Source organism: Megascapheus bottae, unplaced genomic scaffold, assembly GCF_031878675.1.
Source record: "Megascapheus bottae isolate mThoBot1 unplaced genomic scaffold, mThoBot2.hap1 HAP1_SCAFFOLD_176, whole genome shotgun sequence".
In the NCBI taxonomy this organism is placed as follows: Eukaryota; Metazoa; Chordata; class Mammalia; order Rodentia; family Geomyidae; genus Megascapheus; species Megascapheus bottae.
The window spans coordinates 245,924-260,596 of record NW_028327646.1 but is presented as its reverse complement, the minus strand read 5'-3'; the positions used below and the strand labels follow the sequence as shown (position 1 = coordinate 260,596).

The 14,673-nt window shown below is 39.9% G+C and overlaps 1 protein-coding gene and 1 pseudogene across 1 annotated transcript in view; one reads left to right on the top strand and one right to left on the bottom strand.

The window, feature by feature from the left end:
* The window catches only part of LOC150039553 (uncharacterized), a 51,958-nt gene that overhangs the window by 5,791 nt on the left and 31,494 nt on the right, over nt 1–14,673 (bottom strand). The window contains exons 9-13 of the mRNA XM_090327761.1: nt 9,621–9,674; nt 8,281–8,331; nt 6,262–6,423; nt 4,150–4,269; nt 491–767 (exon numbers count right to left, since the gene is read on the bottom strand). Of these exons, the coding sequence (XP_090183887.1) occupies nt 617–767; nt 4,150–4,269; nt 6,262–6,423; nt 8,281–8,331; nt 9,621–9,674 (538 nt within the window). The 3' untranslated portion in view covers nt 491–616. The remainder of the gene's footprint in view (nt 1–490; nt 768–4,149; nt 4,270–6,261; nt 6,424–8,280; nt 8,332–9,620; nt 9,675–14,673) is intronic.
* LOC150039554 (destrin pseudogene) lies at nt 13,642–14,487 on the top strand (annotated as a pseudogene).

Below are 14,673 nucleotides of genomic sequence, written 5' to 3'. Positions count from 1 at the left end.
AAACAAAAAAGAAGAGAGAGAAAGCAAAAAAGCTAGGCATTTTTGGCTCAGTCTTGGAAATCAGCTATTCAGGAGGCAAAGATCTGAGGAACATGGAAAGACTTCATCTCAATAAATGGCTTGGTACAATGGTATACAAGTAGAAGAACTGTAGCTCAGAAAAGCTGGGACAGAAAGCAAGAGCCTACCTTGAAAATAACAATTACATAAAAAGTGCTAGTGGTGTGGCAGAAGTAGGAGAGCCTCCCAAGCAAGCAAGAGACTGAGTTCTTTTCCCAGAACCACCAAAGAAGCCAACGTAGTAACAAATCAAAAACAAAAAGCATAAACCAATCTGCCTTAGATAAAAAACATTGTAGTTTGGGAAAATCAAAGGGAATATTCTTACTTCAAAGGAAAATGTGGATTAAACATAAGTCAATCACATGACAAGTTTCAAAAAACAGTACTATAATTAAGAGAAGTCAATTAACAGTTAAGTTTCACAAACCAGTGATGTAAGTTAAATCTAGGTCAAATCCATCCTTGGCATATCGTCTCTTATTGCCAGACACCTGGGAGGAACAAAAATGATGAAGCTGTAAAACAGAAGTCAACCACAAAGAATTTGATATTGCTACCTAAAACTTTTACCAGGATGGGAAGCAAACATGTCCTGCCCACTTACCAGTCTTCTGATTAATTTTTCTAGATGTCTTTTCTGAGTTGCAAGGTGAAAGATCCTCATAAGTGTTATCAGCCTCAGAAGCCGAAAGAATACAATCATTCTAAAAATTTATAGATACATACTTTTAGTTCAGAAAGAGAAGAGTTCATCAATACATACGTTTAAATCTGTGTACATATGTTACATTGCTCTGCACCACCCCCATGGCCTCCACGTTCTGCTCTAGTGCTCTAACAGTCAGCTATACCCCTCATCCCAGAGGACACTGGGTAACATATGGACATACTTGGTGGTCACAACCAAATGGATGCAGGTGCTAATCACATCTAGGACTGCTGCTAAACACCCTACAATAAATATGAATCTAGGAAGAATGATAGGATGTTTTTGTCCTCTCTTCCCTACCCAAGTAATAACTATCTTCTCAAAATATCAGTAATGCTAAGATTGAGAAATTACTGTCTGGACAAACAGTAATGAGTTCATTCAGATTTATAGACTATTTTAGTTTTCATCTTCCCCCCAAATGAACTTTGATTGTTTGTACATTGGTGTTATTCCTTTTAGTAACAGAGGCTCCCTACAGCTAGTACATGCATATCAGGCAGGGAACAGGTTGCAATACTTCCCAACCATACTGGCTGGTGTTTCTCCTCCATTCAGAAACACAAAGGTGTGGTCATGTCCAACAAGATTCATTTGGCAGAACTGCTTCAACCATGGTTCACAGATCCCAGAGTTTCCAATTCAGTCGTCCAGGGTAGAGGCTGATGTGTTCTTTCTTTCTTTCTTTCTTTCTTTCTTTCTTTCTTTCTTTCTTTCTTTCTTTCTTTCTTTCTTTCTTTCATCTTTTCTTTCTCTCTTTCCTTCCTTCTTTCTTTCTTTCTTTCTTTCTTTCTTTCTTTCTTTCTTTCTCTCTCTCTCTCTCTTTCTTTCTCTTTCTTTCTTTCTTTCTTTCTTTCTTTCTTTCTTTCTTTCTTTCTTTCTTCTTTTCCTCCTTCCTTCCTTCCTTCCTCATTTCTTCCTTTCTATCTTTCTTTCTAAAAAACGCACTTTATTGGGAAGCAGAGTGCTGCACAGCATAGACAACAGAGATTGCCAGATGTGAGACCTACAAGCCACATTTCCTAAAACAAAGGGGAATTTTTAGTAAAATCATCTGACCCATGGTTTCCACTGGGCAGGCACTAATGGCTTCCCAGTGGAGAGCTAGGAAAACTCCCATCACTTTCCTGAGGCAGTTGTGGTTCCTAGAGATAGAGCCCCTCAGGTGTGCCTTCTTGTTTTTAATAAACAAGGTTTTCTTTAGATTTTTTGAGGTCTACATTTGTTACTTTAATTCTGTGTTCCCTCAAGGCCATCAGCCCAGCTTCCGTACAGATTGCCTTATTGTTGGCCCCAGAGAGATCATCTTTGCCCTGATCAAGTCATCTAGAGTCACGTTGTCTGCCAGGACAGTCATGCTTTTATGAATGTAGAAGGTGAGCTTATTTTTTTTTCTCATCTGGCAGGGGGAACTCAATCTTTCTGTCAATGCAGCCTGGTCTGATCAGTGCTGGATCCAAAGTTTCTATCTGGTTTGGGGCCATGATCACTTTCACATCCCCCCTTGAATCAAAACGATTCAAGTGGCTTAACAGCACCAACATGGTTCTCTGAACTTCTCTCTCACCTCCAGAGTCCAAATCTTACATTCTGGTGCCAATGACATCAATTTAATCAATAAACACAATGGATGGTTCGTGTTCTTCTGCAACTCGAAACAATTCCCATACAAGTAGGGGCCCGTTGCCTAGGTGCTTTTGAATAAGTTGTGAGCCCACCTCTCTCAAGAAAGTGGCCAATGTTTCATTTCCTACTGCTTTAGCCAACAGTTTTACCTGTGCCAGGTGGCCTATAGAGAATGATGGGTGTTTTATACCAATCTCTTCATAATATTCAGGATGAGTGAGAGGCAATTCCTCAGATTCCTTAATATACTGGATTTGGTTGTCTAAGCCACCCATATCTGCATATGTCTCCTGGGGAGCCTCTCCACCTTCATCACTGTGACCAGGGGGACCGTGTCATCCATTAGCATCCCTATCACCGCATGCACTTTGTGGTTGAGCAGGACTGAGCAGCCTGGTTCCAGCAGGTTCTTGTCCAGGATGGAAAGGATGATGACACAGTGCTCAGAGCCCACAGATGTGGACACCATGGCACAAATGTCATCAGTGATCCTCTTCCAAGGTGCCTACCGACATCAGGGTCCCCCCCAGGTCATCCACCTTTCATCTTTCCTCATCTTGCTTTGCTTCTAATAGCTTCATTTGTTCCTGATTTCTAAGAAATTCTTCTTCCATGAGAAGATAATCTTTAATTATCTCTAACTTCAGTTATTTCAAGCGACACTGAGTTTAAGGTGTCACCAGTAGCAGTTTGCTGGCAGCATCTGGTCACTTCATTTTCTTCTTCTATTTCTCCACTCTAGTTGGTACAGGTGCTTCATATTTCCTTTTCTTGTCCTTATCATCCTTCTTGCTACCTCTGGCCATGACCACGACTCTGACTCCGATCCATCTTGATTCAGCTGCTGTAGCTGCTACCTCAAGTGTTGTCTTGCTACCAAGGTCTCAAGTGGTGTTGAGGTTGCCCATTGAAGGACCATATGGATTGAGGTTATTTTCCAGATCCAAACCCTAGCCAAAGCAATATTTACTTGGGGATCACACTGGACCTCTCAGAAATTTGGTAAGAAAGAATCTATTTCTTTGACTTCTAATGAATATAGCAAAAAGCCTCCTAACATTAGCCCTCCAATGTACATTGGTATTTTTCTATCTCATTTAGGGAAAGGGAGATAGAGACAGAGGCAGACACAGACACAGATACAGACAGACAGCCACACCCATACACATATTACTTAGTAATCCCTTACTGCTTTAACTTTGCCTTAACATTCTTCGTTTTACCAAACTGCCATTGCAAAAATCCATTATCTGGGTTGCCATATACGTGATTTCCTGGTTTCCATCGGCTATTTTTTAGAGAAGTATAACTAGAGCCACTGAAACTTCATACATGTTCAAGTCAATACATTTGCAATATTAGGAAAAGCAGATTAGTAGATCATCAAGGGGGGATTTCAAAATGATGTTCCAGTTCCTATATCCAATGGAAGTACTTTAGTGAAGACACCTTTAACTGGCCTTAAATGCTGTCTTTTTTTAGATCTCAAGGGTATGAAAATGTATCATTTTCTCTTCATTTGTTCTTCCATTTTTGTGTTACAGTCCCTTGAAATCAGGTTCTTACACTTGCTAAGTAGGCCTCTACCACTCAATCCATGTCGTCTTCCCTAATATTTTATTTTCAAAAAATGTATCAGGTTCAGAACTTAAATAGAAATCAGTTCAATATACACAATTTAAGCCAAGAATAAGTACAAATTAAGGAACAAATGAAAGAAAAGTGTGACAGTTAAGTCATGGGCTTCCTACCTTTGGATATCTTTAAAAAATGTAGCATTAAAGAATATGTATGTGATGTCCATAAATAAAATAATGATAGTGATGGCAGCATCTGTAATATTGAGGAAATCTGAAAAATAATGCTTTTTCCTGTAAGAGAAAGTAAAAAAAAATGGTTATCTTCTTTAAGAGGATAGAGGAAAATCTTTAGAGCAAAAAGTACTTGACTCAACTTCATTAAAATTGTTATTGTAATAGATTCTATGAAATGGATGGACTGGATTTGGGAAAGAGAAAACATAATACTGGTGGAAGGTATTCAAGTAGTAAATTTGTATTATTACATACTTGCATACCTGATGACAATCGAAGCTTAATGAATAAGCCGTCTACCCCAGCCATTGGACAAGAGGTATGCACTGCCTTCTCCAGTGGAGTTGGAAGAAGACAAATGCAACAGTTCTGTTGAGCAACAATTTCAGTACATCATACTATCCCCAGATCAATATATGAGTATCATATGAGATGGGTATGAACTGCGCTTCTGAACTCATAATCTGTCCTTGCACCCACAATGGAATCCCAAGGGACTGCTGTGTCCTTAAAAGGACAAAGACTGACATCCATCTACCAGACTCCTTTCCACCACTGACTCCTGCAGAGGTGAGCACTAGTCCTCCAGGAAAAGCATCTTCACACTCTGAGGCAGTCTGTCAGGATTAGACTAACCTGGCAGTGAATAACTCTGCTTTGCTCAAGAGAAGAAGGAGAACAAGTCCTCAGGAAAGAACATACACTGCCTTCTGAAATGACTTGGAGAAAGGGAGGCTAGGAAACCCAGTGCCTGACTCGCCCAGCAGCCCATCCCCAAGGCTTGCCTCACCCATCCTACTTTTCAGAAAACCAGCAAGAAGGAAAGGGAAGCAATCTATTTCTTTCTTGCTACATCTCACTAATGAGATAAGCAATCTCCACATCACCTGCAGATGCTTTCATTGAAACTTTTCCTTTCAATGAACTCGGGACTATTTAGAGTGCAGTATCTAGTATTTCACATACTATCAAACGTTACTTGAAATTCCAGTCAGAATCAAAGTATTGATCTATAGACCTCAAGTATATACTTCTCCTTCTAATTTTTAACAGTCATGGGGCAGAACTCTGGGACCGGGTACTGTCCCTGAGCTATTTAGCTCAAAGATACCATGCAACACTTGAGCCAGAGAAACACTTCTGGTTTTCTAGTAGTTAACTGGAGATAGGAATCTCACAGACTTTAGCACCTGGGCTGGCTTGGAACTGTGATTCACAGATCTCAGTTTCCTGAGTAGCTAGGATTACAGTCATGAGACACTGGGCCCAGATTCTTCTTCTTTTTTTTTCTCAAGTCCTGGTGCTTCAACTCAGGGCCTGAACACTGTCCTTGGACTTTCTCAAGGTTAGAGCTTTACTACTTGTGCCACAGCACCACATCTGGCTTTTTCTATATGTGGAACCGAGGAATTGAACTTGGGTCTTTCTGCATGGTTGGCAGGCATTCCACCATGAGGACAGACTCCTGGCACTCATACTTCGCCTTCTTAACATACACATTGACATATTAATTACCTGGTCCCTTTTGGTAAATCCCTTTAAGCTTTATCTGTTCAAAGACTTTTCTCAACTACTCCATGAGAGTGTCTCAAGCAATATAAAACTAATTAAAGCTATTCAATGAAAATCTGGGTTTGGGCCTTGGCTTCAAAATGCTTTTCAAGAGGCACACATTTGTTTGGATTGATCTTCTAATTAATTTAGTATCCTGAAAAAAATTTGGCTGGGCATTTGTCCTAGTAGAATGCTTGCTATCATGCACCAAGAACCTGGTGCAATTCCTTGGCACCACATATATAGAAAAACACTGGGAGTGGTGCTGTGGCTCAAGTGGTAGTTCTTTAGCCTTGAGAAATGTCCAAGGACAGTGCTCAGGCCCTGAGTTCAAGCACCAGGACTGACAAATAAATGTTATTTTGTGTAAATCAAGGAGATAAATGGGAGTTTCAAGCACACAGTTAAGGGAAATAGTGAGCCTGAGCTACTTGGTGGAGTAGCCAGTCTCAGTAGGGTTCTTCAGATTTAGACTTCAGAGAGAATAAAATTTACCCTTTCATAAATACTTGTAGAACAACATCCAAAAGGAAAAATATAGCAATCACGAGGGAAAGTGTTCTATACTCTAATGGAATATGTAGTTTGCTGGTCGTAACTATAATATCTGTTGCCATTAGACCAAGATCGACAAAAATCAGTAGTATTGCCAAAATCCTAAAATAAATAAAGACAATGAGAGTTTGGCACCACATTTCAACAATTCCTAAAACTATATGTCAGATGCTAAAAAGACATTATTTAAGATTATAGTGGCCAATGGTATGAAGAATTAGTGCATTCCTATCTAAAAACATTGTTCAGTTTTTATCCAATAGAAGCACTGCATAGTGAACCACATTCCCTCCTAAACAGTATACTGGAGGGTATGTAGAAACCACACAATAACTGCAAGCTAGAACAAAAATGGAAATGAAATGACTAGTCTGTCAGTATAAACTCTTTAAATATTGATAAATTCTGAAGATGAATCTATCAGTTTCTTTTAGCACATAAAAAATCATCAATCTGAATCTTTGTCAGACTGTAATAGTTAAAGCTCAGTGAAGGAATAACTGACCTAAGCGCTTGAAGGACTACCTGCCTGTGTGCGGTGGTTCATAGCTATGATATTAGCTACTCATGAGACTGAGGAGGATACCAGGTCAAGGCCAGCCCCAGCAAAGAAATTCCACAAACCCACTTCAACAAGACAAGCTAGGTGTGATGATGTGAGCCTCTTGTCCCAGCCAGGCCAGTAAGGCAACTTCAATCTTCCTACTGAAGTCCAGGCCAGTCAGAGAAAAAGGCCAAACCTTATCTCAGAAATAAGAAAGTAGGAAGGGCTAGAAGTCTAGTTCAGTCAGTAAAATGCCTGTCCAGGAAGCATGAGGCCCTAAAACAACTAATGCCCACTTGGATCCTAAGATTTTTATTGAGGATTTTAACATGTATATGATTATTTATTTGGGGGTACTCCTTGCGCAGCTATGGACACATGAAAAAGAATTCAATTCCATACATATTTATGGAATTGAACTCTAAGTGCTTTGAAGCCTTTCTGTCACATATTTTAAACGAACTACCCATTGGTTGATTGTATCGTTTATGTAGTTATGACGATGAATTGAGAAGATTTCAAAGTCTTTAAAACTGAAACTCAAATGAAAATACTATTAATTTTTATGTACTCTAAGGCACAGTATAAAATTATTCTCATATGTAGAGTGGAAGCCTAAGGAACGTGTTTCCAGAATGGAGGAATCACATAAATAAGGGAGTTATTAGAATACAACCTATACTTCCAAAAGTTTAACACTTCGTTATTACTCTTTCCTTTATTTTTGCTTTCCTTCTTTCCTCACTCCCTCCATACTTTTCCCTATTTCCTTCTTTCCTACTTTCCTTCCTTCCTTGCTTTCCTCCTTCCTTCCTTGCACTCCCTCTCCCTCTCCCACACCCTCCCCCTCTCAATCTCCCTCTCCCTCTCCCTCACACCCCTCCTCTCATTCTTCCAGTATTTCTGTCTTTCCTTCTTCCTTTTCCATTCCTGAGCCTTGTACTCTAGGTGCTGTCCCTGAGCTGCTTTTGCTGAAGACTAGCAAACTCACTTGAGCCAAAATGCCACTTCTGGCTTTTTCTGGGTCATTTATTTGAGATAAGAATCTCAAGAACTTTCCTGTCCAAGCTGGCTTCCAGTGGTAATCCTCAGCTTTCAGCAAGGATTAGAGATGTGAGCCACCAGCACCCAACTTATATTTACTTACTTTCATGAGTAGAAAAACACATAGCCATATGTCATTACATAGACTTGCTTAAATGCCATTTTTTTCTGAGTTATAAGACCAGCTTAAGACAATTTTCCAAGATCAATTGGATTATAGTATGAAGGCACACACGGGTTATTTTTCAACATCTTAACAGTAGAAACTCTTGTTGCTCAGTTTGGACTTTCTTAGATTCTTTTCACTTCAAATATTGATGTTATATTTTATATACATACTTCATTGCTTGTATTTCTACAGTCTTACCCACCTGAATGATAGAGACAGTAGAATTTTATTTGCAATTTTCTTCATGTGGTTGCTGTAAAATGTGAATAAAAATAAAATCAGTCACATTTTGTCTCTCTTGATATGGCTTTTTTACCTTTTTAGGAAAAGAGTAATCTGTTGGTCTTAGGAACCGAAACTTTGGTGCAAATCCAAACAAAAGTACATGCATTGTACAAGATTAACCAAAACCAAAGTCCTGTATAATATCAATTTAAAGGGATATTCTACACCAGTTTTATAATGAAATGCTTTTAATAAACAACTAAAATATTTACATTTATGTTTCATGAGTTTGTCACCTTCACATCCAGAATATATGAGGAAACAAACATACATATACCATACACCAAGTTTTGAATCTTTAGTGTAATATTTACCTTTCACATAAAATTCTAACCCTGACTTGATGGTAAGAGACTTTTCATCCACTAAATAAAGCACATACGATATGAGGGGCCTGTCCTCAGCTGTCAGTTCTCCATGAACAACTGGAAACCTAGTCAAGTCATTATATATTGGCCAACCCAATTCCCAGAGCAATGAAATGAGATACATCGGGGATAAACACGGGCCCAAAAAGATTCTCGTGTCTTCAGCATCATCTCTTGATATAGACATCTGACACGTAGTTGGGCAGAATTTTGTTTAAGGCTTGAAATACACCTTGGAGTTGAGCCATTATAGGAAAACATATTTCAAATTAAAACTTCCCTAAGGACTAGTCTTTTCTCATTCTGAGAGAGAGAGGGGGGGAGGGAGGGAGGGAGGGAGAGAGAGGGGGGGAGGGAGGGAGGGAGGGAGAGAGAGAGGGGGGAGGGAGGGGGGAAAGAGAGGGGGGAAGGGAGGGGGGAGGGAGGAAAGGAGGGAGGGAGGGAAAGAGAGAGAGAGAAAGAGGAAGAAGAAGGACGAAGAGGAGGAGGAGGAGGAGGTGGTGGTGTAGGAGGAGGAGGATCAATGCTGGTGTTGTATCCTCTAGCTGGAGATAATGGAGCACCTGCAGAGTAGTTTCTTACCCTGCTGGGGCTTCCATCAAAACACTGAATTGGCTTTGGCCACTACAATAGATTAGGAATAAGAAGAATTCTTGATATTTATTCTTAAGACAGCTAAGGTTTTAGAAAGGTAGCTGCAGATATTACATCCAATGCATCTTAGAAAAATATCAAAAATCCTGTATTGTCATCAATACTTCCAAGAAAGTTCTCTAATCTAAATCACTTTCCTTTCTTTGACTATACTTTCATGTGTGTCTGTACCTACATTCATGTTAATATCTATAAGTATACCTAGGTGAGTGGTGCATATATGTTCAGAACATACCCTTCATTGTTGTTAAGTTCATCACGTTTTGTTGTGGTATCAGACAAGATATCGCTACAGGATGAAAACAAAACTCATTGTCAGGTATCTTCTAGACTTGATTACATATCCCCCCATATTTCTCCAATAACCATCAACCAACCGTTCAAAAATGTTTTGTTCTACTTCTATATATTTCAATATATTCTGTAGTTTATCTAGCTGTCTATTTCTACTGGAATTCCATCATGGGATGAGAGCATGCAGTAATACAATCATTTCTTTTTTCCCATATATTTTTTGTAATTAATAGAAGGGTTACATTATTTTCACCAGATTGAAGGTGCATCACTTCACATACATTGATACCTTTTCTCATGTCTTGGTCCCCATTTCCCTCCCCTCCCCCCGGAACATTATCTTGTTTTCCCCCCTTCCCTATCTGTTTTCAAATAACCAAATATACGTATATACAATATATCAGATCACAAGGTGAAATACTGTAACAATATGAGATAACCAAGGGATGGCAAAAGAGATGAGAGATAACAGTACATTAAGGACAACAATCACTCATTATATGGCTTTTGTTTCTATATCCTGGAGGTCCTTTCATTTAGTGTCATACGACATGGGATTATGTATCTAGGTTTTGTTCTATTGTATATCTCTGCTAGGGGAGCTCAAGGTTTCTACTGATTATGACAAATGAGGGACACCATAGAGCCTATGTTCCTTTGAGTCTGACTTACTTCACTTAATATGATTTTTTCTATGTGTTTCCATTTCCTTCCAAATGGGGCGATGTTGTTCTTCCTGACAGCAGCATAGAATTCCATTGTGTATAAATACCACATCTTGTTGATCCACTCATCAACTGAGGGGCATCTGGGTTGGTTCCATTCTTTGCTATGGTAACTAGTGCTGCAATGAACATCGTTGTGCTAGTGGCTTTAGTATGTCCTTGTTTCTGGACGATTGGGTAGATGCCAAGTAGTGGAATTGCTGGATCATAGGGGAGCTCTATGTCTAGATAAGTAGGACTGCGTTAAACTGCAGAGCTTCTGTATGGCAAAGGACATAGCTAGAAAATTAACTAGACAACCTACAGAGTGGGAGAAGATCTTCACTAACCATACAACAGACAAAGGCCTCACATCTAAAATGTATCAACAGCTCAAAAAAAATGAATCACTTCAAAACTAATGTCCAAAAAAACAACCATCTAGTAAACAGATGAACCAAAGACTTTAGAGTCTTCTCTGAAGAAGAAATATGAATGGCCTATGGACACATGAAGAAATGCTCGACATCTCTGGCCATAAAAGAAATGCAAATCACAACAACTCTAAGGTTCCACCTCACTCCAGTTAGAATGGCCGTGATTGAGAAATCTAATAACAACAGATGCTGGAGAGGATGTGGACAGGAGGGACCATTACTCCACTGTTGGTGGGAGTTCAAATTCGTTCAACCACTATGGAAAGCAGTATGGCATTTCTTCAAAAGACTAAACAGAGCTCCCCCAATCATTTCTCATGTGTATCTATTAAGACTTCCTTTATACTCTACAAAGAAAACCATTTGTATAATTACATTGTAATAGAGAAGGAAAAGAACAATTCTGCCTTTGTGCTATAAATATTTCCTTTGGAGAAAGCTTGGGGAGTGCTGGGATGATACTTATTCTGTGACTGTTGAGTGGAATAATAGGCAGATATGTGCTTCCATTGGCTATATGTCATCGGTTGAATCGGTTGTGGATTCTATGGAGAGGATCTAACATGGTTGGGATCCATCTCCTCATTTATGTGCAGCGGTGTCTGTTGTGTGAAATTGGGTGCATTGAGGCTTAGCTGCCTTTTTGTTGCTAATCATTGCAGTATCTTTAGCCACATGAAGTCACTTTCATCTTGCATTATTTTCAAGTTTTCTTTGTTCCATAGAAATACATTTTCATTTTCTTCCTTTTCAGTTCCATTCTGGGAATACCTTTTTCCATCCTTTCACTTCAACCTGTACTTGTCTTTGCTAAGGAGGTGAACTTCTTTTTGGGATATTTTTGTGCTGAAACTTCTAGGGCTTCATCTTAGGGATTGGTTGCTCTTCCTTAGGTTTCTCTATCAATTCTGGTACTCTACCACTTGAGCCACACTTTCAGCTTTTTGCAAGTTAAATGGAAATCACAATCTCATACATTTCCTGCCTATGCTGTCTTTGAACCATGGTCTTCATGAGATCTCAACAGTACTGACCATTACAGGCATGAGGCACCATTGCCCAGAATCTGTGTCGTCTACCTTGACTGAGGTAAAAATACCAGGTGTATAGTATTCATGAGGTACATAGTATACATGATTCCATAATTTCAGCAAAGCAGTGCCTATATATATATATGTATAAAAACACACACATGGAGAATTCTTAGGTGAGTCTCCTGTCTCCTGGAATTTATCATTTGTTTAGTTATAAGACTCTTCTTTGGGTGGCTAAATAAAGACAATCGCATTTGGAACAGCATGAGGTAGTGGTAGGCAGGAAGCAGAGGTGCCTTCAGAAAGTTCAGTGAAGCTAAGAATCCTACAAGTGCTCTTCCCTCTCAGGTAGTGTTGTCTCTATGTTAGGTGGGTGCCCCAGGCCTTCACAAGTTCCTTCATCATTCCTGATGGAGCTTCTCTCACAGCCCTATAAAGTCTTGATATGTCTTCACAGAGATGAAACACTGAACATTGGGTTTTTCGGCTGTTTTGCTTTGTTTAGTTGGTTTTGTCCTTCTAGTCCTGGGTCTTGAACTCAGGGTGTGGGCACTGTCCTTGAGCTGTTGCAATCTATCACTCTTCCACAAGCTACCACTATAGCAGCACTTCTGAGTTTTTCTATGTGCATGTAGTACCTAGGAATCAAACCTAGGGTTTCCTGTGTGCTAGATAGGCAATCTAATAGTAGACCACCCACTCAGACCAGTTGTTTATTTTTTTCTTTTATTTCCTTTCTTTCTTAGTTTCACTCCCTTCCTTCCATCCTTCCTTCTTCCCTCCCTTTCTCCATCTCTCTGTCTCTGTCTCTCTGTCTGTCTCTATCTGTCTCTCTCTGTCTGTCTTTTTTCTTTCTTTCTTTTTCCTTCACCGGGCTTGATACTTGATTTTTGTGGAGAATGCGGTGGGCGTTGGTCCAGAGTCTTATACTCAGGGCTTGGCTGCTCTCCCAGAAGTCTTCAGCTCAAAGCTTGTGCTATGCTCCTGGAGCCATAGCTGCACTTCCAGTTTTCTGATGATTAATTAGAGTCTCCTGGAGTTTTGTGCTTTGGTGACTTTGAACTGCAGTCCTCAAATCTCAGCCTCCTGAATAGCTAGGATTGCAGGGGTCAGCCAATGGCACCCAGTGATACTTGATAATTTTTTAATGAAATATATTAACTGTAAAGTGAGATGACTCAAGACTTGAGCTGCGGCATTCACAATCAAATCAAATGTCAGTGACAACATTGATTTGTCTTTTCAATCAGCTGCAGTTTGGAGGTGTAAATGCCCTCAATCCACCCAGTTTGCTGATTCCTTCATCTCATCCATTCTTCAGCATCATCTTGAAGCTTCTGTCTCAGATAGGATTCAGAAACCATAGTCCTAAGGCAGGAGCTCGATCCTTGGGATTAGAATTGTGGCCCTCACTTCACTTGGTAGAAGCACCATAGCAGAAGCACTCTGGCAGGATAATGAATACTTCTAGGATTTTAGTTTCATTGTTTTCTGCTAAAGAGTTTTCAGAAAACAGTGGAGCCTCCTACATCCTATTACCTCCAAATAAAATAATTAAATCACTACTGCTTTGTAAAACTTAAGAGAACTTTAATCTCCCTGAGAGAGTCCACATGAAGTATCTAAGTGCCAAATGTAGGAATGATGATTCCCTCAATAAGAATATCACTCCCCCTGCCCTCCTCCCCCTTCTTCTCCTCTTCCTGCCACTTTCTCCCCCTACTCTTTTTCTTCTGTGTCTTCATCTTTTATGTCTTCCCTTTATCCAATTGTCTTTCTCTTGCATTGTAATGGGGATTGGACCCAAGAACTTGCCCATGCTAGACACTTAAATGACTTGCTACATATATCCTATCTCAAACCAAAGACAGAGGAATAGTCTGTAAAGATCTTAATGCCCGCTTCAGTGAGGAAAATGCTCTGAAGTCTAGACACTGGCCGTCTCCCTTCCCAGCCCTTCCAGTCCCTGTGACCACCCCAGCCAAGATGGCCTCTAGAGTGCAAGTTGCTGAAGTGTGTCACATTTTCTATGACATGGAAGTTTAAAAATTCTCCACACCAGAATAAAGCAAGAAAAGGAAGAAGGTTGTCCTTTTTTGTCTCATTGCAGACAAAACTTACATCATTGTTGAAGAAGGCAAAGTAATTTTGGATGGAGATGTTGGTGTTACCATAACTGATCCTTTCAAGCATTTTGGGGGAGTGCTTCTTGAAACAGGTTGTCACTATGCTTTGTATGATGCAAGCTTTGAAACCACAAATTCTAGAAGAGTTGATATTTTTGTGGGAGCAAAAAAAGTCAAATGATCTGTGTGAACTCCATGCCATTACAAAGAAGCTTCAAGGTATAAAGCACGAATGTCAAGCAAATGGGCTGGAAGACCTCAACATGCTTGTATTGCTGAAAAGCTAGGTGGGTCATTAATTGTACCTTCTGAAGGGTGCCCTGTTTAGGCCATCATTCAGTGCCACAAATTAAAGCTTCCATGTTTAATGTTATCCTCTTGCTACCTAAGTAAAGCAAATTTACCTAGGACAGGGTTTTACTGGGGGGAAGCTGTCTTGTCATCTTCTAGAGTAAACTAAGATATATAAATATGTGGGGAAAATAGCCATAAATATATCTAGAGTCTAAAGTTAAAAACAAAATCTTGGTGCAGGAGTGCGGGAGTTGGATGGCGGGAGGTGAGGTTCCTGGTTTCAGAGAAGATGACAGAGGAACTGGATTTCATAGGGCAAGACTCAGTGAGGAGGTGGTCCTAACTCTTGCAGAGCTCATTGAAAGGCTGAAGCAGGCCTGGAGGATGCAAAATTTGCTC